General features: G+C 45.8%; 3 protein-coding genes across 9 annotated transcripts; 1 reads left to right on the top strand and 2 right to left on the bottom strand.

Moving 5' to 3' along the window:
* Nucleotides 1-315: 315 nt before the first annotated feature.
* On the top strand, nt 316-3769 carry LOC100283634 (AT hook motif family protein). Of its 6 annotated transcripts, none has more exons than XM_008663761.3 (7): nt 316-519; nt 1144-2040; nt 2371-2424; nt 2510-2563; nt 2652-2720; nt 2819-2876; nt 3340-3769. In XM_008663761.3, exons 2-6 carry the CDS (start codon nt 1173-1175, stop codon nt 2851-2853), a joined length of 1080 nt encoding a protein of 359 aa, XP_008661983.1. In that variant the 5' UTR covers nt 316-519; nt 1144-1172; the 3' UTR covers nt 2854-2876; nt 3340-3769. The 6 variants fall into 6 exon arrangements, 5 of the variants coding, with proteins under 5 accessions (XP_008661983.1, XP_008661981.1, XP_020400672.1 ...); XM_008663759.3 differs by having other exon boundaries at nt 357-519; nt 1088-2040; nt 2796-2876; XR_004853044.1 differs by having other exon boundaries at nt 359-519; nt 2494-2563; nt 2796-2876.
* Nucleotides 3770-9631: 5862 nt separating this feature from the next.
* Nucleotides 9632-14602, bottom strand: LOC100277366 (uncharacterized). Its single transcript, NM_001361291.1, has 10 exons — nt 14277-14602; nt 12817-12938; nt 12605-12744; nt 12325-12389; nt 12022-12239; nt 11594-11836; nt 10893-10994; nt 10754-10804; nt 10255-10345; nt 9632-10124 (listed from the first exon to the last, which is right to left on the bottom strand). The coding sequence occupies exons 1-10, from the start codon at nt 14452-14454 to the stop codon at nt 9970-9972; spliced, it is 1365 nt and encodes a 454-aa protein (NP_001348220.1). The 5' UTR covers nt 14455-14602; the 3' UTR covers nt 9632-9969.
* A 6708-nt stretch (nt 14603-21310) lies between these two features.
* Nucleotides 21311-26018, bottom strand: LOC100193230 (uncharacterized). 2 transcript variants are annotated; one of them, XM_008663184.3, is made up of 7 exons: nt 25509-26018; nt 24244-24709; nt 22510-22559; nt 22296-22426; nt 22107-22209; nt 21821-22021; nt 21311-21660 (listed from the first exon to the last, which is right to left on the bottom strand). In XM_008663184.3, exons 1-7 carry the CDS (start codon nt 25839-25841, stop codon nt 21658-21660), a joined length of 1287 nt encoding a protein of 428 aa, XP_008661406.2. In that variant the 5' UTR covers nt 25842-26018; the 3' UTR covers nt 21311-21657. The 2 variants fall into 2 exon arrangements, with proteins under 2 accessions (XP_008661406.2, NP_001131852.1); NM_001138380.1 differs by having other exon boundaries at nt 21555-21660; nt 21750-22021; nt 25509-25872.
* Nucleotides 26019-26338: the final 320 nt, after the last annotated feature.

Raw genomic sequence — 26338 nt, 5'->3', positions numbered from 1 at the left:
AACCCGCAGCCGGTGCTTCAAGTTGAAGCCAGCACCAGAACGCAGCCTTGTACACCGCTCGCCGTCAAACGGCTTGTCAGCGCCGCTGCCTCCCCACGTGCCGGCAGCCCGGCACCGCGGCACGCCCGGCGCCCCCACGCTACACCCTCCTGGATCCTTGTCCTGACTCCTGGAGCTGGATCGGCACACCACCACGGCACCACATGGCACACGCGCAGGCGCAGGCCGGGCCGTCCTCCACCATCGGCACCATGGGCCTCCGGACGCGCGGCCCACAAGCGAAGAAGTATGGGCCTCTGTGCTGAGGGTGACGTTCCCTCCTTCGCCTTAATTGTGGCTTAGGTTCCGCTCCCCAATTTTCCCTCATTTTCCTGGGGCTGCTGCGCCGCGCTTCTCTCTCTCGCCTTCTCCCTCTTCGCGGCGATCCGGGTTCCGCTGCAACGGCCCCTGTCGACTGTCGTCTTCTCTTCTCCCTCACGGCGCTCGATCCCTCCGGATTGCCGCGTAGCGGGATCAGTGGTAAGGAAGCGATAGCTCGTCTGGATTAATTGACCGTTTCCATTTGTTTGGTGTGAGCGTTCAAATGGAAATTTCTCTGTGGGATGGATGCTCCGATCAAGGCGATTCACTTTCGCTCTGATGTGTAACGGAGTGTGATGTCTGTTTATTTCCTGTGTTTTGGGGGGGGGGGGGGGGGGGGGGGTCGACTGATCACGATGTCCCTGTGTTATGTGACTATGTCCGTATGTGCAGATGGTAGCGTCCGAATTAAATATACGCATGCGCATGGGATCCATCGGCTTGTGTGTTGATTTATTTAAGGAATCAAGTTAGTCTTATTGATTACCTTTTACTCTCGCGTTTTAGCCCACGAAATATATTTATCTCTTTGCTTTAAAATTTTCGAATCATTTAGCAGATATACAAATGTATTCTAAGAACATTGGATTTGAGCCTGTAATGCTGCTTTGACAATACACGCTCTAACCATTGCATTGTTTGTCCTAAATTGTGCCGTGTAGCTTCTGAAAATTCTGTGCACGCTTTTTCATTCTGAGGGTGTTTGTTCTACTGCGTCACTTTCCAGGTTTAGAGGAGAGGAAGCGCTGATTGACGCTAACCGGGTGTTCTTACCATTTTTAGATTCAGCTGGTTGAACAGAACTAGTAAAGATGTCATCAGAAGGGAACAAAGATGTGCCTAATGAAGCTTTGTCCGTGGATCTGTCATCGATTTCTGGTGCAAAGCGCAAGCGTGGCCGCCCAAGGAAATATGAGCATCCTGCATATGAACTACCACAGAAGGTACAGCCCCTCCAAAGCGCCCCGCCTCTTCACTGCTCACAAGATGGCTCAAGTATGGCCAGCCATACATCAGGCGGCTATGCTCATGGTAGTTGGTCCGCACAACCTAGGAATTCGGTTAATGCTTCTATTCAAGGTAATTCTGGCAAGGATGACGTTCTCGGCAAGCATTTTGTTGGCAAGCTGACCAAGAAAATCCCTGGGTTTTCCCTCATTACGGTAAAAGTGAAGGACAATCAGGTGCTCAAAGGTTGGGTTCCAGATGAAATTAATCTCCGTCCAATAACACCTAAGGATGACCTTGCCCCAGAGCTACCCATGCTTCGACCGAGTCATGTTCGGAAGCGAGCATCAGCAATCCACATGCAAACAGCTCTTACTGTGCCATTGCACTTGGAGGATATTACACTTGCAAAGCCTCTGCAGATGAGGAGGCCTGTCGAGGAAACTATTGCTAAGCACTCTGTGCCTCTTGCTCCTAGGCCTTACATGGGTTCTGGTGTTGTTGCGCCAGTACCTATATCAGTTGCACTTGCACCCAATAATCCTGAATTGACAAGTTTGACCAGGCAGGATGCTGAACTTGTCATCCCACAATCATCAGTTGCTGCAGTGCCAATTACATCTGTTCCTCCATGCAAGCAACTGGCTAATCAAAACGAGTTTACTGAAAAGAATTATGTTGATGAGTTTCAGAAAGATTCAGAATCTCGAAATGTAACCAAGGAGTTACCAGGTAAGTTTTGCTGGATTGGTGTTCTGTTGTGTTTCAGATCATTGACTTGAATCTCGAAACTGTTGTCCCGCAGACTGTATCTCCCGTCTGATTTTTCAATCTCATGAGTCTTAATGACTTCCATATTAATGCTTGTAAATTTGTCCTTATGTAATGAAAGCTGGAAAAAACAAACATTGTTCTTGTGGATGGAGTTGCCAAGGATTCTCCAGGTCAAATCTAGTTTAGGTGCTACCTTTTATATAAAATTAAAATGAAGAATGTCTTTGGGTTGAAAGAGACTTCAACTAAACGTAACCTGATCTCATTCCCTTTTTTTGGTCCCTACAGGGGAAAGGCAACAGCTTAATGATCAAGTGACAGATGTGGTTACAGAATCTTCTGGTAAGATCTAGAATTTTATGTTTGAAGTGTAATAATTGGCATAGTGCATGTAGACGGAAGTCTCCATAGCTCTTTCTCCTGGCAGGTCAAATCCAGAATACTGATGCAACAGTGTCTGATAAGATCAAGATAACATCAGGCACAATATAATTTTATACTCCTGATTTCTGATTCCATATTATTTTGTTAAAACTTAAAAGTGACCATTAAGTGGGGGTTTTCTTCAGGCGCCAGAGATCAGCCAAATCCTGCAAATAGTGAGCAGCATGAGCAGCAGAGTTCTAAGGAACCATCAGGTGATATATGATCCCAATGTTTCACACACTTAAAAAAACTGGCCATGATCTTATATCGTGGGTATGGAAATTTAGACATCACAGAACAATATGAGCAGATGAAGACAGAGACCGATGTCCAAAAAGGAGTTGATGCCTCAAAGTCAGATGCCTCAGGTAAAAATGCCTACACCTCTCATTTTAATGTTTCTAGGGGCATCCAAATCTCAATTTTATGATAAAGTCTTGCAACGAGCCAACGATTGAATACATTTGTGTTGAAAAGGTCAAAGAAGAATGTGATGGTTTGATTATACCCTTCTATCTGCACAAAATAAAAAGGCGTACTAAATGTAAGAATTTGTAATTTTGTTGAAACTACATCCATGATGTCAAGTTCTCATGTGTACTCTTCTCATTGAAATGAATATGGCAGCTCGTGCGTGTTTGAGAAAAAAAAAAGATATATAGTTCTTTACCCTACACTTTATTGGACCCTAATTAGCCCATGCCAAATTTGTTAGCCATGCATAACTAATACTTGGTGGCCATGACTTATCCTAACCCCGCTGCCTACCTTGTCGGGAGACTTCTTTTTACTGCAAGAGCTAACAAATTACTGCGGTGTTTAATTTTGTAGTTCCAGATGACATTCAGCCTGCGTGTGATGAACAAGAAATCAAGGTTGGCTGTAAATGAAAGTAGAGATCAAGATTCAAGAAACACAACACAGATCATGATGTTTCTGTCAGGCGTATTGGGATGTGGAGCTGGAGTTTTACTGAATGGCCCAATGCTTTAGGTGTAGGCCCATTTTTTTACATTTTAGATTAAGTAGAGATACATATTTTTTTAAAAAAAACCAACAAACAGCAGTGTAGCACAGATAGAATCGCAAACGAGAAAAAAGGAGACAGAAACATACTTGGTCTTTTCAATTTTAGGAAGATGGCATGCCTTAAAAGTTAATTTTGAACTCCTAATCTTGTAATATAACTTTGGGCCCGTTTGGTTCCTTTAGTTCTGAGACTAAAGTTTAGTTATGAGACTAGAGTTTAGTTTTGGTTTTATGGACTAAAAGTATTCAAAACGCATTAAATGAATCATAAGACCGTCTGTAGCAGTCTACTCATAGTTTACCTAAAATTACTGTTTTACACTTTCTGCACTGTAGACTGTACCATTCGTAGAGTAGAGTTTGAATATGAGTATGAGGATATGTAAGCTGTTGGAGATAGTCTAAGAGGACTAAAATACCCTTAAGCATTCTTTTGATACATCATTTGGTCAATTATTTCCTCTAGATTCCTGTAAGTATTTTCAATACAGTTATAGGCTTGCAAGTTTTCAAAATAAACCTTTACACTTATGGGACGCTTGTATCACTTCATTTAAGAGAAATTAAAATTCATTTAATAAAGTAACATATTTAACTTAAAATTTAACATTCCATCACTTTCCAAATTTAGATATAAGTCTATCTCAAATTTATGGAGTGGAGGATGAAAAATGATTTTATGTATTATTAGAATTTCTACTCTGTAACTTATATGACACTCTTTGACTCACTCATTTATAATAAAAAGAGTAAATTTCAATGGCGGTCATCGAACTCGTCACGAGTTCTCATCCAGGTCCCGGAACTCGTAAAATACATAGGCGCATACATAAACTTGTCTTAGGCTCACATTTAGGTCCAAACCTCCCCCGCCTCCCTCGGCCAGGCTGACGTGGACTGCCAGGTTAGATTACAAAATGCAAAACCCCCCCTACTTCTCTTCATTTGAAGGTCCAAACTCCAACTTCAACGCATCTAGGTTCAGAAATTTGTGAATCAATGATGGAAAATGGAGTACATGTTCACATAGATGTACAGATAAAGAACTAGAAGCACATAACTTCAAATGAGCCATCTGAAATAGCATCCATACAGCGCCATGCATACAGGTTACATATGAGCCATCTGAAATAGCATCCATACATAGCATTATATATGTTTCTGATGCCACACGCCATGCATACAGGGTCATACAAGCTGAGCTTCCATACAAGTTTATGGTGCCTCATAGCATGCATACATGGTGCCTTACATGCTGAGCTTCCATACAAGTTTATGGTGCCTCAATATACACATCAAAATATGAAACCTGACTATCATTTACAAAAGGATCAGCATGCTATCATTCACAAAAAGGGTCAGCACGCTATCATTCACAAAAGGGGTCAGTAACCTATCATGTTGACCTACGTTTTCTTCCCTCCAGACTTGGGTTTTGTCTTGGATTTCTTAGTTGTCTTGGTTGCTCCTGTCGTATTGCCTGCACTCTTCCTCTTCTTGAGTGCTGCCTTTCCCGCCTTGGATGCGGTGGTGGGTGCAACAGGTCGAGCAACAGGCTGATTGTCTCCAATAAAAACTGAATCTGGTAGTGGACCATGCTGAATGTCTGTAGGGCCACTTGAAGCCTGCATGATAGTTATCTATTGTGAGCATACCTCATGGAGCATAGGTGACAACATGGTCTCATTGGGATGCAAAGTAAGGCCTAGTTGAGTATACCTCATGGAGCATCTGTGATAACATGGTCTCACTAGGATCTACAGCAGCAGGTTGTGGTCTCCCCATTTCCTGCATAAAAAGCATTGGTAACATAGCAAATAAACATGGATGCAAATTGAATTATAGTGGTGAGTGATATACTTGGGTGATGACTGGTTCTTCTCCATCATTTTCAACTGGTTGTTCTTCAACATGTGTTGCAGATATTTGTGTAGGATCGATTCCTAACTTTTTAAGACTGCAGCCAGCCCTATTGTGGTTCTCCTTCCCACACCAACTGCAAGTGATAACTACTCCATGCCTTGACAATTTAGGGCCTTGGGTTGTCTGAATCTCATGTGGCTGCTTCCTTCTAGATTTTGGTGGCCTACCAACCTTTTTCTCATAGATTGGTGGCTGAATCTCAGGACCATTTGTTTGTTTCCACATGGATTTGTCATTGCAAGGCATAATAGTGAATCCATACACAGAACTGTAAGTTTGAGTAGAATAACAAGCTGGGAGCAGATCCTCTGCTGGGATCCTCTCATGTCTAAGGCAGGCAATGGCATGGTTGCAAGGGATTCCAGTGAGATCCCATCTCCTGCAGTCACATTTTTTCTTCAACACATCTACAATGTAGTCACCCCCCTTAGACTGTACTTGGAAAATACCATGCCCAGCAGGTAGGACATAACAGACATTAGCATAATCAGCATTTTTTAAAAGTTTCTTCCTGATTTTTAGGCAAACAGGTCCTGAGAATTTTTCTGTCGCCTCTACTTGTTTGTTGTAAAACCTGGTCATCAACTGGGATTTTATCCTCTCCAACATAGACAGAATGGAGAGTTCCCTAGCCTCAAGGATGTATTTGTTGAACACTTCACAATTATTGTTCAGGAGGCTATCACACTTTGGAAATGTGCTAAAAAAGGCCCTAACCCAAGTGTTTGGTGCCATTTTATCTAACCAAGCATGAGCAGCAGGGTCTAGGACCTTCATGGCATCCATATTTTCATTCCACTGTGTAACAGTACTAGACCTTGCACACATCCATAGTTGGTTCTTTAGATTCTCACCTTTGAAGTGTTCCTGGAAGTTCTGGTACAGGTGCCTGACACAGAACCTATGCTCAGCATCTGGAAAAACTTGTTGCACTGCTGGAATCAGACCCTACATAAACAAGAAGCCCACATAAGATAGGATGTTACACAAGTCAATACATTGATTACATACCTTCTGTTTGTCTGTCATTATGGTCCATGGATATGTGTTGTCAATATTAAGATCTTTCTTGAGTGTCTCTAGGAACCACTTCCATGTGGCTAGGGACTCCACTTCAACAACAGCCATTGATATTGGAAATATACAGTCATTTGGGTCTACCCCAACAGCAGTTAGTAGAATGCCCCCAAATTTAGTTTTCAAATGGCATCCATCAAGGAAAATAACTGGCCTACAACCACTGAGAAATCCTCTCTTGCAAGCATCAAGAGACATGTACAGATGGCTAAAATGACCATCTAAAAGCTTCAGATAGAATGTGCTTCCAGGGTTTGATCTTAATATCTCATTGCCATAATCCCAAAGTTTATTATACTGTCCAAGCTCATCTCCATAGATGGTCTCCAAAGCTAGCCTTCTGGCTCTCCAAAGCTTGCTTCTAGTAGGTGTAAAATTCCATTCCTTCTGTACTGTCCTAGAGAAATTACCCAAAGTCATCTTCTCATCAGCCCTAAAGCTTTCAATATATTTCTCTGCTAGCCACTTTGCAGTGCATCTCTTCAGATCCCATTCCCTTCTACAATTATGTTCTGCCACATATTTCTTCACTAGAAAGGTCTTCACCCTACTGTCCCATGAGCAGTACAATGTCCAAGGGCAACCAAGTGCACAGTGAGCACTAATCCTCATCCTATCATTCCTAGGCATCTTGATGTCGACTCTATGTTTCAAGCTATACTCTGTCACAACTTTTCTGACCATCTCAACTGAAGGGAAGGTCATACCAAGCCTAAATGTTGGATTGTTAAGGTCATCAGGCACAAATGATTTAAATTTAAGTCTCACTCCATTTGCTCCATCTTCATCTTCTGGTAGTTCCAATTCATCATCGCTTTCCTCATCAGTACTCTGTGGTTGAGAAACTACTATTGCATTCCCCTTTCCCATCCTGCTCCCAATTGCCTTCTTTGACTTATCCTTAACAGCTACAGGGTTTACCACGCCTTCATCAACACTGTCAACGAAAAGGTCATCATCTCCCTCTTGAACATCATTGTCACTGTCCATGAAATCTGGATCATCTCCCTGTTGAACATCACTGTCATTGTCCATGACAAATGGATCATCTTCATCGTCCATGAAAATTGGATCATCTTCATTGTCCTTTCCTGTAGGTGCATGGTTAAAGTAGATGACAAAATTCTTCACCTTATCAGCCACTCTGCTCATCACTCTTGTGTCATCATCAGTGGACAAATACCTCAAACCATCTGACAAATCTTTCCCAGTTAAGAGCCAGTACACTGTCAAGTTGGATGGATTTAACCCATAGCCAAGTTTCATAACTATTTCTTCAACCCAGAAATAGGACCATGACCAAGCATCCACATGATCCCACCAATCTACCTTACCATCAATGTAGGCACGATTCTGACCACTGCCATAGAAAACCCCACCATGGTGAACCTCAACAGAAAACTTCATCTCATCGGCTCCTACATTATGAACACACAAAATCACAAAATATAAATCAGCTAGGATGCAACAAAGAGACAAAATCGTCAATCACTAAGTACATGGAGGGAGCGTGGGGAGATGGGGGCTGGACAGAGAGGGAGCATGGGGAGATGGGGGCAGTGCGGATGGGGAAGGAGCAGAGAGGCGGCCACCGGTCGGGGAGGGAGCATGGGGAGGCGGCCGGCCGGACGGGGAGGGTCCGCGGGGAGGCGGCCCGCCGGACGGAGAGGGACCACGGGGAGGCGGCCGCCGGACGGGGAGGGAGCCCGGAGAGGCGGCTGGACAGACAGGTAGAGAGTGAGGGACTCACCGTATTCTGGTGGTGGATCATCCTGCTTCCTCCTCCTCGGGGCCATGGAGAAGACGGCGGCTGCTGCCACCAACGACGCCTGGATGTCGAACCCTAGCCACCGTGCGCCTTCTGTCGCCTCCTCACGCGCGAAGGAGAAGAAAGGAGAGGGAGAAAGAACTGAAACTTGTATTTCCTAGGGAGGTTTCTGCATTTCGTCATCCGACCTGGCATTCACGTTGGCTTCTTAGACGCGGGCAGGGGAGATTTGGACCTAAATGTGAGCCTAAGACAAATTTATGTATGCGCCTATGCATTTTACGAGTTTCGGGACCTGGATGAGAACTCGGGACAAGTTCGATGACCGCCACTGAAATTTACTCTAATAAAAATGTAGAACATAAATATATTTGTCATCCTGCTAATAATAATATACAAATATATTTTGAATAAAATCGAATTAGCTTAATTAGTACATGTAGGGCTGGATAACGAGCCGGCTCGGCTCGTCCGAGTTCGAGCTGGCTCGTTAAGCTAACGAGCCAGCTCGGCTCGTTAAGGTAACGAGCCACAGAGTCAGCTCGGCTCGGCTCGTTTACGAGCTCGAGTTGGCTCGTTTAGCTCGCGAGCCAGAGCAGAAAAAAATAAAATGTATATAATAATTTTTTTTAGTTAATTTCAAACTAATTTAACAATAGAAAATAGTAATTATACTCATAGTTTCACAAACCACGTCAATATAACACCAAATTAGCACAATTCATCACTCATTAATTCACAATTCACATATATGTTCATCAGTTTAACTCATAAGTATACTTGCATAGACCAAATTAACACATAGGCATAGTTCATTAATCATTAGTTTAATTTATAGACCATAGACACCTTACATATATATAACATGTTCATTAATTATTATGTAAATGATATGTATATAGTTTCGTTTTACTGGAATATGGTAGCTCGTTTAGCTCGCGAGCTGGCTCATTAACGAACCGAGCTGGCTCGTTAACGAACCGAGCTAGGATGTCAGTTCAGCTCGTGACAAAATTCAAACGAGCCGATCCGAGTCGAGCTGACCATAAAACGAGCGAGCCAGCGAGCCACGAGCATTTCGTCCAGCCCTAAGTACATGTCTAAATTACTATTATGAGAATGAAATTCAGTTTCAATGATCCAAATGGAGCCTTAGTTTTTAAGGCTCTTGTCATAAATGACTTGCACTTATGCCCCGTTTTTAGTAAAACAATTTCACTCGATGCCAGCTCTAATATCCAAAAATATACTGCTGATATTACCTAAACAATATTGTCGAACAAGTTTATTTTCTCAAAACAGAACTTCAGAAGCTGTTACACTTGCAAGATGGATGTACATTAGCCTCGTGAAAATAAGGCCTTCACTATATGAATCTTTTACAATGTCACATTGTACATACTGCTCTTGGAAGAAGAGGTGTCGCTAAGATAACAAAGAATCGCTGCATTTTCTCCCTAATTCATTTTACTGTCCCGCCCCTAAAAAAAATTGGAAACCCACACCAAGCATGAAGAATGACAAGAAGTTGCAAAGCCCTTCCAACTAAAATACGGACACAGACCAGCAACTGACAAGTGAATCAACAGACTAGAGTCCTTTCAGACAAAATGGGTACGCCAGGATTCTTCCAACAAAAGGAGATTGTCATTGGTACGACAAGTTTACATGTATTTTCCTGGGACCATGCTGCTTGCAGCAGGGACCATTATGGGATGAATGGCCTCGAACGGCTGCACAAGTGATGCAGGGCTTGGTACCACCAATGGAAGGTTCCCAGTTGCCATGACTGGAGGAGCTAAATACACCGGGGGGTTGCCTAAAGAAAAGATTTTGCAGGTATTTCCATGGTCAGTTCAGTCCAAAATAAGTATGTTCCATTCGAGAAGAAACTTATGCTAAACATTGCAATATCTACAGTAGCCAAGACCATGTTTTTGGTCTGTTACCTTGGAATTTCTGCATGCTAGCTTGGTACGAATTCAATAACAAAGGGCAAGGCCATCCTTGAAAACCAACGGTTGTTCCATGCATTGCATCCTTCAATGGAAACCAAGAATAGATGAGCCAAGAGGAGGAAGGGGAAAATATGTGAGTTAACTTATATTTAGACTATATATCATTTCTATGGAGCAAGGTTGGTTCCTTGCCAGAGATAAGAACAGACCAACCATGGCAGAAAAGAACCATTACAAAATAAAACAGTTAATTCCAGTTAACAAACTAACTTGATATATAGAACAATCTGTGCAACATCAGGATTGGCAGCGAAGGTCAATCACATCAGATGTGAAGAACACTCAGTTGCTGGAGCATACAAGCTAACATACTTTACCCAAGGTCTAGGTTGTATAAATAAAATAGTGAACAATACTCTGCATCCTCCTCCTATTCTTGATATTTATCCACTTCAAGTCTCAAGGCAAACAATAATTGTGAATCACTCACCTGAGGACCTGGTTGAACATAAACAACAGGACTGAACTTCCCAGCCATTACCTATCATGCCGTCATACAAAAATAAATTTGTTTATCAGGACACAAATGGACATAACTTTAAGCATAAGGACAAGCAATTTAGACTTACAGGCTGAGGACTAGGGGTAGTATAAGTTGCCCCCACCTGCATAGGATGGTATGGTGTGCCAATTCTGGATGGGTCTAGCCTTGATGCATTATGGCCCATGATCTATGACCCAAAAGGTTAAGTAGTACCAGAATCCAGAAGCATGGTAATGTTAGACATCCATGATAGAGGCAACAAGCAAGACCAAATTTAAGTGTATTAAAATATGCTTGCACAAAGTACAGTAATAGAACATAAAAGGCAAGTTGTTAAAAGAAGCTTTCAAACATAAAAAATACATTTACATGTGAGCTAGGTTTTTCAGTTCGGAGTAAAAAGATTTTTTTTCTTGCATCAGAATTAAATTAAAGCTGATAAGCTGTAAGTTGACATGAAGAATCAGTTTACAAGTTCAATTTATTCATTTAATCCAACAGACAAGTAAATTAGACAGCTAACAGGTAAGAATGGCTTGAATAGCTCAACTGCAAAGGCAAAGCACATAGGAGTAACTGAGTACGTGCATGGCCTCAAATATAGAACAAATGATAACGGAGTAAGCCTAAGCCATATGCAGCAAGTTATCAACTTGAACCAAAGGCATGTTACAAGTTGCCATCCAATAGCCTTTTTAAATATCAAGAGGATAATATAGTATTATCCAATGAAGGCGAAATAAATGAAACAATCAAAAACACATAAGAATAGATCGAAGCACTTACAGACGGCACATACTGAGGTGAAATGGCATAGTTTGCAGGAGATAGATTACTACAATAAACCTTGTTGGATAGAGGTGAAACACCTGACACAGATTTTGGTTCATATACAGGCACACCCATTGGTACTTCAGGGGCAGAGTGTGAAATGTAGTATGTGTCAACAGGGGCCGCAGCTGCAAGTACTTGCCTAGAACTTGCAAAAGATGGAGAAAAGACCTTTGCGGAAGGATTGAGTTTGAATTCCTGAAATAATGTACAATTGCTCTATTAACATAGAAAAAAAGGATTCATAAAACAATCAACATAATCAACAAATCTGTACACTGGCAACTACAGGCATGGTCAAAACTCAAAACAGAAGATAAAATCTGCAAGCAATAGTAGGTATCACTACAAAACTGTTACAATCCAATATTAGATGAGCTCACCTTAGCAGCAGTTTTGCTTGACGTGACAATCTTGGCAACTGAATTATTGACTGGCTGAGAGGGTTTAACACCTGAAGCCACCACGGGCACAGCTGAAGCTGAACTTGTGATAACATCAACTTTAGGCACCATACTTCCAGACCTAGAATCCCAATTATTGGATAAACATGCCCCCACATGTCTGGTTGAAGAACTTAAACTTGTAGTAATACCATTATCTGAGCATTTGAACAGATTTAATGCAAATCGAGCAAAGGGAAGAAATACTATGCTGGTAATATAAGAAACAAAAGGGGTTCATACCTTGACCATTTCTCTTAACAGAAGTATTTTTCTCCTGACCCACCGAGGTGCATTTCTCAGCTTGCCTGTGACAAAAATAGTATTAATTGTTCGACAATGGAAAGAAGGAAATGGAGTTAAATAGATTGCTTGATATCTAATGCTTAAATCCGCATGTGAAAAAAATCGATTTCTCATTTATATTGGGGCCAAGTAGGATGCATACATGCAATCCATATGCGATTTCTCATATATATGGAACAATACATAACAGTATGCATGGCTGGAATTGATAACATACATAAGTGGAGACATATTTTTAGTTTTATTAGACATTTTTGGGTCATTTGCATGTGAAATTTGAGGCTTCAAGGATCCACTGGCAGCAACCACGTTGGAATCAAGAGGTTTACAGACACCTTTAAGGGGGAGTGAAAGACCCTGCAGAAAAAGAATGGGTATCATGAGCACCAGTATCATGAACCTTGTAGCATGCTACTGAATTAAAGCTACCTTTGCAATAACTTGTACAAGGTCATCTGGGCAAACAACAAGAGTGTCCACAAACGATCCCAGCGAGAGATTCACATCTCCCTTCCCGTTTGCAATCTTCTTTGCTTTCTTTAGCACGACACCTGCTCAACATGAAGTCATCAGTGCGATGCTATTTTCCCAACAGGAAGACGAATTTTCATCTTTGATTATTTGGCGCTTCATCTCACAGCAAGAAACGTACTGACGTATATGGGACAAAGCCAAACCAGTAAGAGTTTAGTGCTATTATAGTACTCATTTAAACAAGCTTCTCTCTTTTAGTACCCATAAATATAACTTGTTTAAAATAGTACTTATAAGTTAATCATTTCTGTAGAATAGAATTAAGTGTCATTTTACTTCCCTTTTCTTTTCTTTTTCTTTTCAGCTGTGAATGACCGAACTATCCCTAGAGTTTTTTTTTGTTTCCGGATCGTTAGTCGACCCAGATTGAAGTTGAACGGCAGGGTGTCGTCCACTCGCCCTTTCCCAGGTCGAATAAAACAGACCTCTTTTTTGCTCCAGCAGGCTTAGCAAGCTTCTCTGTATACATTTTGATGCTTTGTTCGAGATAAAAAAAAGCTAGCACCTCTCGGTTTTGTTCTAGTGACATTAAAAAAATTCGAGAATGTTGGATACTGCAATCTGACCATTTTTCCCAAATAATATCCATCAATCAAGCATGCACTTGACAGATACGTAATATAAATCAGCAGACAAATTTGGGGCGGTTCTTGCATCCATCCCATTGCCGCTTTTCTCTGTACTGTGACCTCTTCAATCTGGGAAATGGCGAGTGGACAGCACCCTGGCGTATCTAGAAACAATCTTTAGGGGCAGTTCGATCATTGGTTGCTGGGGAAAAAAAGAAGAAAAGAGAAATGGAAGTAAAAAGGCACTTAATCCTATTTTAGAGAAGTTGTTATCTTATAAATACTATTGTAGAGAAGTCAGTTTTTTGGATGTTAAACTCAGTAATAAATGACTACCACAATATTCTATTTACGTAGACTGTAGAAACTAGGAGCCCTCCCTATGATCTTGGAATTCCGCAGTGCGTCATCCCCATAACCCGTACCTTCGAGCCCAATCATGCAGCGGTTCCCACGACACCGCAAAATCAACCACCCCAACCAAGACGAAACGGGCGAGATCTTGGTCGCGAACAAACGAAAGCATGCATAGCTGTACCACAAAGATGGAACAAACCCAGCGATCCCTACCACCCGCCTCCAATCCATCCCGATTCCCGACGCACCGAGAAAACTAACATCCAGCGGGCTCCAAGCGATCACAACCACCCGTCCAGCGACTGCCAAGTGCCAACTGTCGGATCACTTCCAGGACGGCTTTCCCGTGATCCCCAACCCTGCAGGGGGGGGGGGGACCCAGCGAGACGCGGCGGAAGTGAGGGGAGAGAGAAAGATCAGAGCGCTCACCGTATCCGGCGTCGACGCAGGCAGTGTGGAGGACGCCGGCGTAGGCGGATCCGTCGCGGACCCGCACCTCCACGGGCAGACCCACCATGCAGACCGTGGCCAGCAGCAGCGCGTCAGCGATGGACGGCGCCGCCGCCTTAGGCGGCGAGGGCGGCGGCGGCTTCCTGGGGCGGGCCATTGGAGAGGGAGAGAGCCAGAGAGAGAGAGAGGAGCGGAGGCGGCCCGAAAAAGGCAAGCCGCAAGCGGAGGAAGGAGACCAAGGGGCGTGGCCGTGTGACTCGGACTCGCTTCGGATCGCAGGTGCCACCGCGACGCGAGTGCTCGACTGCTCGCGCCCTCTGTCGTCTGTACTCCCTTCCTTCTTTCCGGGCTGATGATGCGTCTGCTTTTGGTCCGCACGAATCATAAAGCCTGCCGGCGTTGATTTTTTTTATAGGTGACATCTGTACGGTATGCTACATACGCCAACGACGCGAAGCATGGGCATGTTTTTTTAAAATATATATATACACCAGATTTGCTTGCTTGTGTTAGACGTGGATTGTATGAACTTTGAATCATGTAAAATAAATAAAAGATAAAATAAGAAATGGAATATATCATAGATGATCGGATGAGCATGGCCTTAGCCTTTGGAATTAAAACTTTCGAAATCGAGGAAAGACATTGCTAAAGGGAAATAAGCTGTCTCCACCATCTAATATATTTCATCCCTTATTTCAAACTTTACTATAATTTAAAGTACAAATCTCCTATTTTACATAATCTTATCTGTTGCAAAACAACTTAAGTGAGAACTATGCTAGAGATTCAAATGATAGCTAGATCTAATCTCGTGAAAAGACATTATTAAACTATCTTCAACAGTTTAATCATCTAAATCTCTTATTTCATAATCTATTATATAAATCGTACAATCTAAAACGTAAAACAATATTTTTACAGTATACAGCGTAAAACAATATTTTTTATAGCTATATACATAATGTGGTGGTCATAACCTTAAAAGCAGCTTACTCATGCATTTTTTTAAACTCCACTATATAAATAGTATAGTCTGATATAAAACAATATGTTAGCTAGCCTTAAAAGTAAGCATCCCCGGTACGCTCACGATCCATCCTATCACTCGGCCAAAGCGAAGCAAAAAGGATTCATCATACTGTATTAGTAATACCACTGTGTTCAAAATGTAGACGTCCACGTCCACGAAAACAATGGTAGCCCATGTTTCTATAGACACAACAGCAACAAAACCCACATTACCCCGGATTGGAGGGTTGCAATTGAATTTTATTCTAATAGTAATAATTTTGTCAAGCGCCTCGACGCCCAACGTCGCTGGACCGCGGCTACGCAGTTCGTAGTCGCGCTCCAGACCTTCACCGTGAGGGATTCCTCATCGGTGGCTTGAGAGAGACAAGGGAGAAGAGCAGTTTTGGATAATTGATCTTTCTTGATTATTTCCCAGCCTATTACACGGCATATATATAGCCTCTGGTTCAACCAACCTTTCCTATGATTAAGACATATGAAAAGGAAACTAATCTTAACCAATCTCTCCTATTATTAAGGCATATGAAAAGGAAACTAATCTTAACCAATCCCTCCTATTATTAAGGCATGCAAGAGGGAAACTAATCCTTATCTTTCTAAACTTAGCCACTGATTGTGGCGCCTGCCTTGGCTGCGCGATCTGCAGCCCTCCTGGCGTCACGACGGCGCCTGTAAGTGCGGCCGTACATGACATCTCTCCCCCCCTCGACGATCAGCTCGTCCTCGAGCTGAAAATGGGGAAATTTGTCGCGGAAGTTGGCGACATCTTCCCATGTAGCATCAGTAGTGGCCTGCCCTTTCCAGCGGATGAGCACCTGCTGAATACCCCTGGCCAACCTGTACCGAACAGCCTGCTCCGGTTCTGGGATCACCGCCCCATTGTGAGTGGGTGGAAGAGGAGGTGGTGTAGCTGGTGGGGCGCCTACGAACTTCTTGAGAAGGCCGACGTGGAAGACATCGTGCAACTTGGCACGCGGAGGTAGCGCTAGGCGAACTGCCACCGGATTGATGAGCTCTGTGACTTGATACGGCCCGACGAAGCGCGGCTTCAGCTTGCCCTTGGGCGCGTGGGGAAGGGAGGAGGCTGCCCGATGACGCAGGCGCAGCAGCACCCAGTCGCCCACGGTATAGGAGACCGGTCGGTGCAGGCGGTCGTAGAACTTCTTCTGGACGGCCTGGGCATGTTCCAGACGGTAGTGAACATCCGCTAGGAGCTCCTCACGTTCAGCCATTGTCTTGGCCACCGCCGCCACCCGGGTATCGCCAGGCTCATAAGAACGGATGGAGGGAGGATCCCTGCCGTAAACCACCTTGAAAGGAGTGTCCCTGAGTGATGATTGGTACGCCGTGTTGTAGACGTACTCCGCCCACGGTAGCCAACGTAGCCACTGACGGGGCCGGTCCCCAGTGAAGCACCGGAGGTACATGACGATGACTTTGTTGGCCGCCTCCGTCTGGCCATCGGACTGCGGGTGGAAGGCAGACGTCATGTGCAGCTTGGTGCCTGTGAGGCGCATTAACTCCTTTCAGAACGTCGAGGTGAACACGGAGTCCCGGTCCGACACCATGGACTGAGGAATCCCATGGAGGCGAACGATCTCGCCGAAGAATGCCTGGGCCATAGACTCAGCACTGTAGGGGTGAGCCAGAGGAAGAAAATGACAATATTTGCTGAACCTGTCGACCACGGTGAGGATCACTGATTTACCCCCAACGCGGGGCAGCGCCTCGATGAAATCCAAGCCGATGTCGGACCACACGGCCTGGGGAACGGGCAGGGGCAGCAGCAGGCCCGCCGGGTGTAGGTGCTCAGACTTGTTGCGCTGGCACGTAGCGCAGGCGCGGACGAAGTCTTGGACCACACGGCGCATGGCGGGGAAGAAGAAATCGCGGTGGAGGCGATGGAGAGTGCGCTGCACCCCTTCATGATCGTCGTCGTGCGTAGCGGCCACCACTTCTAGCAGCAGCGGGGAGTCTGGCGGGATGTACAGCCGGTCTGCGTATGCCACCATGCCGTCGAGCAGCGACCATGGTGCGCCCCTTGTGCCGGCCGCGAGTTCATCCCGGATGGCGACTAGGGCCGGATCCTGAAGTTGAGCCTGACGGAGACGGTCGACGAAGTCGAAGCGGGGCGCGGACAGCACCAAGACCGAGCCTTCCGCGTCGGCGTCGCGCCGAGACAGCGCGTCGGCGACGGTGTTCGTGGCGCCCGGCTTGTACTCCACCGAGAAGTCGAAGCCGAGGAGCTTGCCCACCCAATGGTGCTGCGGGATTGTCGAAAGGCGCTGGTCGAGGAGGAACTTGAGGCTGTAGTGGTCGGTGCGGACGAGGAACGCGCGCCCCCACAGGTACGGCCGCCAGTGTCGCACGGCGTGCACCAGCCCGATGAGCTCCCGCTCATAAGCTGCCAGCGCGCGGTGACGGGGGGCGACTGGCCTGCTGAAGTAGGCGATCGGACGATGTTCTTGCAGTAAGACCGCCCAAAGCCATGTGTGGATGCGTCACACTCGACGATGAAGGCCTTGGTGAAATCCGGCAGCGCCAAAACCGGAGCCGAGGTCACGACCATCTTGAGGTCCTAGAAGGCTGCCTGGGCCTCGTCGCTCCAGGAGAAGCCCTCCTTCTTCATCAGCGCGGTGAGGGGTGCTGCAATCTTGCCGTAGTCATGGACGAACTTGCGGTAGTATCCAGCGAGGCCCAAAAACCCACGCACCGCGCGCGCCGACCGAGGTGTCGGCCAGTCGTGAGTGGCCTGCACCTTGGTCGGGTCCATGGCCACACCGTGGGCGGAGATGACGTGGCCTAGGTACGCCACCGATGGGGACCCAAAGATGCACTTGGATCGCTTGATGAAGAGGACATGGCGGAGAAGTTCGTCGAGGACGGCGCGGATGTGGCGCAAGTGATCTGCCCAGGTCTTGCTATAAATCAAAATGTCATCAAAAAAGACAAGAACGAACCGACGGAGGAATGGCCGGAGCACGTCGTTCATGAGCGCCTGGAAGGTTGCCGGGGCGTTGCATAATCTGAACGGCATCACCAGGAACTCGTAGAAGCCGTCGTGGGTGCGAAACGCCGTCTTGTGCACGTCAGCCGGCCGCATCCGGACTTGGTGATAACCGGAGCGAAGGTCCAGCTTCGTGAAGAACTGCGCACCATGCAGCTCGTCAAGGAGCTCGTCGACGATGGGGATGGGGAAGGCATCTTTGACGGTGAGGGCATTAAGGGCGCGGTAGTCCACGCAAAACCGCCAAGCCCCGTCCTGCTTCTTGACCAGCAGAACCGGTGAGGAGAACGCCGAGTCGTTGCGGCGTACAATGCCTTGGGCCAACATGGCGGCGCATTGCCGCTCCAACTCATCCTTGTGCGCCACCGGGTAGCGGTACGGCCGGACCGCCACAGGTGTAGAGCCTGGCTTGAGGACGATGGCGTGGTCCCGAGCTCGCTGCGGGGGCAGACCCGCCAGCTCAGCAAACACCCCGTCGAAGGAGTGCAAGAGCTCCTCAAGGAGGGCGCTCGGTGTCGTGGTAGCGGCGAGCAGGGGATGCTGACGGTCGGCGACGTCCGACCAGGAGACCTGGCGGCCTTGGTGCAGGAAGGAGACAGAGCGGTCGACGAAGTCCCACACCATGCGACCAAGGGTGACCATCCATTGAGTCCCCAGGACGAGGTCGTACCCTGCGAGCGGCATGACGAAGAGGTCGATGAAGAATGGCTCGCCCTCGATGATGACCTGGGTGCGGCGAATGACTCCTGGGCAGGTGACGCGTTCACCGTTGGCCACAGTGGCCGTGAGGTGCGGCCGCGGCTGGATCGGCAGGCCGGTGCGGCGGGCGGCATCCTCCCCAATGAAGTTATGCGTGGAGCCGGTGTCCAGGAGCGCGAGGAGGGTGGTGGCGCCTAGGGTGGCCCGCACCTGCATGGAATTGCAGATGGGCATGCCAGTGACTGCCCTGAGGGAGAAGACAGGGGCGCCGTCCTGCGGGTCGTCCCCTGCGAGTTCCTCGGCAGCGGCCGTGAGCTCGACGCCATGGAGGTAGAAGATGCGGCGACAGACACGGTTGTGGCCGCGGGTGTACGGCTCATTGCAGTTGAAGCAGAGGCCGAGGCGGCGCTGTTCCGCCTGTTCCTCCGGTGACAGCCGCTTCAAGGGCGGACCCTCTGGTCGCTGCTGGGGCGCGCCCGTGGGTGGTGCAGGGAGGGCGAGCAGCGGCTGCTTGGGCGCCGACGCTGGGGGAAGAGCGCGAGGGGCTCCCCTGGCGGCCGGTGGCGGTCCCCGTGCCAACTCCAGCTGCTCGGCCTGACGGGCGAGACTCATGGCCCCATCAAGTGTCTCCGGGTTGTGGATGCGAACGACGTGGCTCAACGGGGGAAGGAGACCGCCTGTGTAGAGTTGGACGCGTTGGCCCTCCGTGAGGCGACCCGCGCGCGACAGCAGGGCCTGGAACCGGTTGGAGTATTCCTCCACGGTCCCGGTGCGGCGACACTCCGCCAACTCGAACAGGGGTGCTGAGCGGAGTGGTGGCCCGAAGCGAAGATTGAGGAGGTCCTTGAACCGCCCCCAGGATGGTGTGCCCTCGTCGTCCTGCAGCTGGATGAACCACAGCTGCGCGACGTCCTCCAGATTATAAGAGGCCATCCACACGCGTTCCTCCGCCATGGTGCGCTGTTGGCGAAAATAGGATTCGCATTTGTTGATGAAGAGCATCGGGTCGGTGGTGCCATCGAACCGGGGAAAGTCGAGCTTCTGGAACCTGGGGGGGCGATCCACACGAGGGGGATCCTCGCGCTCGCCGCCGCCGTCGGTGGACGACGAGGACGACTTGTCCTTTATGGTGGCTTTCACGGCAGAAAACTGCATCAGCTCCATGAGGTCCTTGATGGTGGGCTCAGCCATGGTGATGGAGTGGTCGGTGGAGGCGGTGGGCGTGGAAGGGGATGGTGGAGGGCAAGGGCGGGTGGGTGAGGAACGACGTGACACTGATACCAGGTTGTCAAGCGCCTCGACGCCCAATGTCGCTGGACCGCGGCTACGCAGTTCGTAGTCGCGCTCCAGACCTTCACCGTGAGGGATTCCTCACCGGTGGCTTGAGAGAGGCAAGGGAGAAGAGCAGTTTTGGATAATTGATCTTTCTTGATTATTTCCCAGCCTATTACACGACATATATATAGCCTCTGGTTCAACCAACCTTTCCTATGATTAAGGCATATGAAAAGGAAACTAATCTTAACCAATCTCTCCTATTATTAAGGCATATGAAAAGGAAACTAATCTTAACCAATCCCTCCTATTATTAAGGCATGCAAGAGGGAAACTAATCCTTATCTTTCTAAACTTAGCCACTGATTGTGGCGCCTGCCTTGGCTGCGCGATCTGCAGCCCTCCTGGCGTCCTTATCTTTCTAAACTTAGCCACTGATTGTGGCGCCTGCCTTGGCTGCGCGATCTGCAGCCCTCCTGGCGTCACGACGGCGCCGGTAAGTGCGGCCGTACATGACAAATTTATAACATGATTTTATAAAATATTTTTATATATTATTATTAACAACGTGGAAGATATTTATAAAGTGAGACAAAAAAACATATTATGAAACATATTCCGTATAATCCTCATACTCTACCTCGTAAATTTAAGATAAGTTTATATCTGAGCTTTAGAAAGTGGCGAGAATTTAATATAAGCTTATATCTGAGCTTTGGAAAGTGACGATAAAATATCACATTCCAGGCTAAATAGACAATTTTATTTAGTAAAAGGCAGAGAAACAGGTAAAGATGAGGCCGCGTTGCCACCAACACATTCTGCCATGATGCCCATGTGCACAATCAGAGAACAAAACACAGCAACACACTTGTCCGTAGTGGTAAAGAACGAATCCAACGTTATACTTCATCAGTTCTTTTTATATGTGGCGTTTTAGTTTAAAAATAAATTAACGGACGATAAATATTCGAGAACGAAAATGCAATAGAAAACGAACGAAAGGCGGCACAGCGCATATATAGCATCGCAGTAGATATGCAATACACACTAATAGAGATAACAATACAGAGTAAAAGAGAGAACAATATATAAGACAAGTCTGGAAGGAAACTACGAAGCATGCCTCAACATAGCAATCACAGTTGAGCACCACTTGTTCATAGACATAACATAGTGCATATATATATGATATAACTCGAAGAAAACATGCCATGGGGCCATCAAAATCAGGAGATTTTCGAAACCACCTCTATTTTCAAGAAATCAATATATGAATGCCTAGAAATAATACTAATTGATCCCATCTCAGACAACCCAATGACCTACCCGAGCAAAGAGGCCTCACTGCAAGAAAGAAAACAAATTAACGTGTGGTCAGTACATAAGGTTAATACTTAATAGACGTTAAGTAATGCCTTGTGACGTTGGCATACATTTGTTATTAGTAGAGATATTTTTTTCACCAATTAAACTCCAAAGGGCATCAATTAGCTAGGAGCTTCACCTGTTGTTGCTGTGGCTGCTGTGCAGCTGGTTGCTGTTGGTAATTGGGATAACCAACATAAGCGCCATAACCATACATGTTAGGGTCCTGGGGTTGTGCATACCCACTGCCATAAGCCTCATAACCTTGTCCATAGCCACCATAGTAATCACCAACACCAGCAGGCGCACCCGCACCCCATTGCATGGATTCCTGCTGAGGCTGAGAATTTTTAAATCGCAGTATTAGCCACTTCATCTACACCATACAACATGACAGGAATAAAAACTGTATGGCAAGAAATGACCTGAGTCTGCTTGTTCGACAGGCTTCTACCCCACGAAAGCCGAACATTCTGTGCACCAATCAAGGCCCCTTGCAACATTAGCAGCGCCTGCTCAGCAGAAGGTCTGAAATTCATTGTCATAGTAACTAAGATGGAAAAAATACTTTTACAAATACATGTCAACCAACCAATCGAGTAAATAAGGCCAACCTGGTAACAAACTGAACAAAACCACATCTCTTCCCAACAGGGATCTTAACATGGATGACTTCGCCATAAGGAGAAAATGCTTGTTTTAGGACATCTTCAGTGACATTGGGGTCAAGCCCACCAACAAATATCTGAAGAGTGAACAAAAGAATAAAGTTAACAAAAAACTGGAAAATGAATGACTGGTATGCAGAAAAAAGAATTAAGAACGCACAGTGGTATTGTTAGGATCATTCTCAGACTGAGCTCCTTGAGAATTTGGTACTGTAAATGAAAGCAAAAAAAAGTGAAGGCAACAAATTGTAAGATTTAATGAATAGCAAAATCTAATAAATTAAGGCTACAATGGAAAAGCCTACCAGTCTCTAAAGTTAATAGGTTAACACATTTTTAATAATTAGAACATCTACAAATGAAAAATGTGCATACATATCGTGCTATATGTAGATAAGAGAGCGGTTATGAAGAATCTTGGTATTGGTAAAAACATTAGTGAACTTAGACACAGGTCCAAAACACAGATAAACATGGTTTTTAAAGCGGTAAGGCGCTCCAAGGCGTTGGACCACCGCCTAGACGCCTAGGCGGCGCCTAGGCGACGCCTAGGCGAGGTAGGCGGGCAAGGCGCCTAGGCGTCAGACCACCGCCCGGACGCCTAGGCGTCGCCTAGGCGACGCCTTAAAAACAGTGCAGATAAATATCGGATTCAAGCGGCTATAAACTGCCTAAGAGAATAAGCAAGAAGAAATTATGTAGAAAAATATTTATAGATCCAAGGCAAAAAAAAATGTTGTTTTCATACACTGCATAACACATGAAACCAAGCTGAACCAATGCACAAAATATGGAACACACTATGCAATAAAATCTCAGCTCTAATAATTTTTTTTTTAAATCTCAGCTCTAATAATTACTTATTTACTTTATATCACTAATAGTCAAATTAGCTAAGTAGGTACAGACCATGCACATGTGCCAAGATATTGGTAAGTCCAAATTGAAGGAAACAAAGAAAAAATGAAGATACATAATGTTGTATTCATACACTGCATAAAAAATGAAACCAAGCTGACCAAATGCACAAAATATGGAACACACTACGCGATAAAATCTCAGCTCTAATCATTACTTATTTACTTTAATATCTCAAACAGTCAAATTAGCTAAGTAGGTACAGACCATGCACATGTGCCCAGATATCGATAAGTCAAAAATGAAGGAAATGAAGAAAAACTGAAAATGCATAGACGTGACTCAGACCATCATCATAAAGAATGAATTAAAGAGAATAGAAAACAAGTATTTGCCCTCAAAAGCCTTGTAGGGAAGAAGGAACCAACAAGTCTTGTAGGGAAGAAGGAACCAACAATTATTTCCAAGCTCTAGGAACCTAAATATATGGGGAAGACTGAAAGAGTTCCAATCCTTGAGCCCTAGCAGAAAGCATGCACTAATAAAAGATGTACAAAAAGAAAATGTGAACTAAGTTTATACATAGACAAAACAGAATCAGAGATAGCACAGAAAAAAATAAACAAAGAACCAGAAGCTTAATAAAATCAACTTAATTTAGGACATAAATGATTTACACTGACCTAAATGAGGCCACACATTAAACAAGAAATGCATTGCAGCTCAGGTCAGTTCCAAGACCCCTATACGAATAGAGCCTGTTGGTATCCTGCTTCCAGATAACATGAGTTCCATGAGTCTACTATCCCTCTATTTATTAAATTATCCAAATTCACATATGGAATGTTGTACTAGGAATAATGACTTCTGGAAGTGAAGTGGTCGACAACTATGCCTAATTTTGATTGGAACACAAGTAATAGAACAACCCAAAAGACTAACATGAACAGAATAAGTTAAAGGTATCCCATGTGAATCAATCAGCAAATGTGCAGAAGCTAACAAGAATCACAGGGACATCACTGTCCATGCTTACCTCTCTCTTGAACAACACCACCTGCATTTTTTCTACTTGCTGCAGGACCAATACGCATAGGCCTGGAAGAACAAGGCATTCCATTCATTTCAGTCATTGCACGAGCTTGCTCTGTAGGATCGCCAAATTTCACAAATCCATAACCCTTGGTACGCATTGTCAATTTATCAGTCACAACTTTTGCACCCTTCACCGAGGGATAATGAACCCTGAATGTCTCTTGTAACAAGTAATCTGTAACATCTGCAGCCAAATCACCAACGAAAATAGTATAGTCAGGAGTATCATCACGCTTTTCACCAGCACTGGCCCAGTTCAGCCGAAATGTCAAGTCAACATTTGGCATCATTTGTCCATTATATGTCTGAAGAACTCGCTCTGCAGCTGCACGGCTTGTAAATTCAACAAAACCATAGCCCTGAAGCTGTCCTGAATTCTTGTCGCGGATGAGCTTCACATTTTGAACCTGCAAATAAATTTAGATACGAAGTGAAGGATCAAACTACCATGAATGCATGGACAGCATACAGCTATAAACGTCAATCAGAAAACACAAACAGAAACATGTAAATAGTAAAAAAGGACACAGCCCCATGAGTGGGGTCTGGAAAAGGGATAAACCCAGGAAAGCCTTCCACTCACAAATGCCAAGAGGCTGCTTCTAACTACGACCTGGTGACTCAGTAAAGCATGTAAACAGTCTTGCGCAAAAAAGAAAGGAAGAAAGAAAGAAAGAGAGAGAGAGAGATTCTGATATTTGCCATTTCCACAAAAGGGGTTCGCAAAATTACCGTCAGGCCCACATTTATAGACTTAGATGGATCCGCAATTTATAGACACAGACACACAGTGGCAGCAAAATACCAATTATTTCAATAAAAAACATGGCTGCTGAAATTATTACCCTGGCGCAGAAGATAATAGACAGCAAAAAAGCAGAAAGGAATAGATTTAAGTTATTTTGCAAGATATACAACCCTCGTTAGATCATGCTAACAAATTCATGAAACCAATTTTAAAATTACTGGTTCTAGAATCACAAATATAGCCCAGAGCTTGATTATTAAAAGAGATTCCAGAACCACCACAAACTAACTTAGACTGGACTTCAATCGTCAGCGGTCGTACAAAATGCACAGTAAAACGAGTAAAACCTCAAGCAAGATCTATTAGCAGCAGCAAAGGGTGCATCATATATTCCGTGAAAAGCAACAGTCGAAATCACGCGTATCCACGACCAGCATCAATCAGATCGGGTTCCATACCTCGCCGGTGTTCGAAAAGCACCCGAAGACATAGTTATCGTCCATCCAGTACTGCAGGTCCCCGATCCAGAGCGTCCTGACCTCGTCCGCCGCAGCGGGGGCGGCCGGCACCGGCGGCGCGGCATAATACGGCTGAGGGGGCGGCGCCTGCCCGTAGTGCGCCTGCGACGGAGGCTGGCCCCACATCGCTGGAGGCTGCTGCGGAGGTGGTGCGCCGTACTGCTGCGTCATCGGCGGCGGGATCGCGCCCCACTGCGGTGGCTGCCCGCCACCGGTCTGAGGGGGAGGAGGTAGCGCCATACCCGGCTGCGGCTGCGGGGGCTGCTGCATCATGGCGACTTGCCGAGACGACCTAACCCTAGCAGAGATGGGAGAGAGGAGATGAGCGACGGCGAGGAATCGGGGTTGACATTTGTCGTGGTTCGTGCGGGAGACTTGCGACTTCGCGGGAGACTTGCCGTGGGCCGTGGGCCGTGCGGGAGACTTGCCGTGGTTCGCGCGTCCGTGTCCGAGCCTAAAGGGAAGACGAGAAAGACAGTTGGATGACCATACTTTCATTTGGAGTAATGTTTTGGTACTATAATTGGCATACGTCGGGCTAGATATGGGCCTCCACCATAACTTCGGCTCTACCTTTGCAAGTCGTGCAACATTCGGAGTTAATGGTCCGGCCTGCCACCAAAACACCCAAAGAAAAGGGTGCATCACCTTCTTAGCTAATCTCCATGCATTAAATCAGAAATTCGGTGTTTCTGATGCTGGTAGCGAGTTATATATCATGTAGCAGTTGTTTGACTATAAGATAGTGAAAAACCGTCATGTAGTTGAAC

This window comes from Zea mays, chromosome 10 (genome assembly GCF_902167145.1).
Source record: "Zea mays cultivar B73 chromosome 10, Zm-B73-REFERENCE-NAM-5.0, whole genome shotgun sequence".
NCBI classification, from domain to species: Eukaryota; Viridiplantae; Streptophyta; class Magnoliopsida; order Poales; family Poaceae; genus Zea; species Zea mays.
This window is presented reverse-complemented; position numbering and strand designations above follow the sequence as displayed.

What these genes read in the sequence shown, in the direction of transcription:
- LOC100277366 (NM_001361291.1), bottom strand. Translation starts at nt 14,454, where the DNA reads ATGGCCCGCCCCAGGAAGCCGCCGCCGCCCTCGCCGCCTAAGGCGGCG. An exon ending in CAAGCAAAACTGCTGCTAAG is followed by an intron (nt 11,837 to 12,021) that starts GTGAGCTCATCT and finishes ACATTATTTCAG; the next exon opens with GAATTCAAACTCAATCCTTC. An exon ending in CTACCCCTAGTCCTCAGCCT is followed by an intron (nt 10,805 to 10,892) that starts GTAAGTCTAAAT and finishes ACGGCATGATAG; the next exon opens with GTAATGGCTGGGAAGTTCAG.
- LOC100283634 (XM_008663759.3), top strand. Translation starts at nt 1,173, where the DNA reads ATGTCATCAGAAGGGAACAAAGATGTGCCTAATGAAGCTTTGTCCGTG. An exon ending in TGTGGTTACAGAATCTTCTG is followed by an intron (nt 2,425 to 2,509) that starts GTAAGATCTAGA and finishes TTCTCCTGGCAG; the next exon opens with GTCAAATCCAGAATACTGAT. An exon ending in CTCAAAGTCAGATGCCTCAG is followed by an intron (nt 2,877 to 3,339) that starts GTAAAAATGCCT and finishes TTAATTTTGTAG; the next exon opens with TTCCAGATGACATTCAGCCT.
- LOC100193230 (NM_001138380.1), bottom strand. Translation starts at nt 25,841, where the DNA reads ATGATGCAGCAGCCCCCGCAGCCGCAGCCGGGTATGGCGCTACCTCCT. An exon ending in ATGATCCTAACAATACCACT is followed by an intron (nt 22,427 to 22,509) that starts GTGCGTTCTTAA and finishes TTCACTCTTCAG; the next exon opens with ATATTTGTTGGTGGGCTTGA. An exon ending in TTTGTTCAGTTTGTTACCAG is followed by an intron (nt 22,210 to 22,295) that starts GTTGGCCTTATT and finishes AATGAATTTCAG; the next exon opens with ACCTTCTGCTGAGCAGGCGC.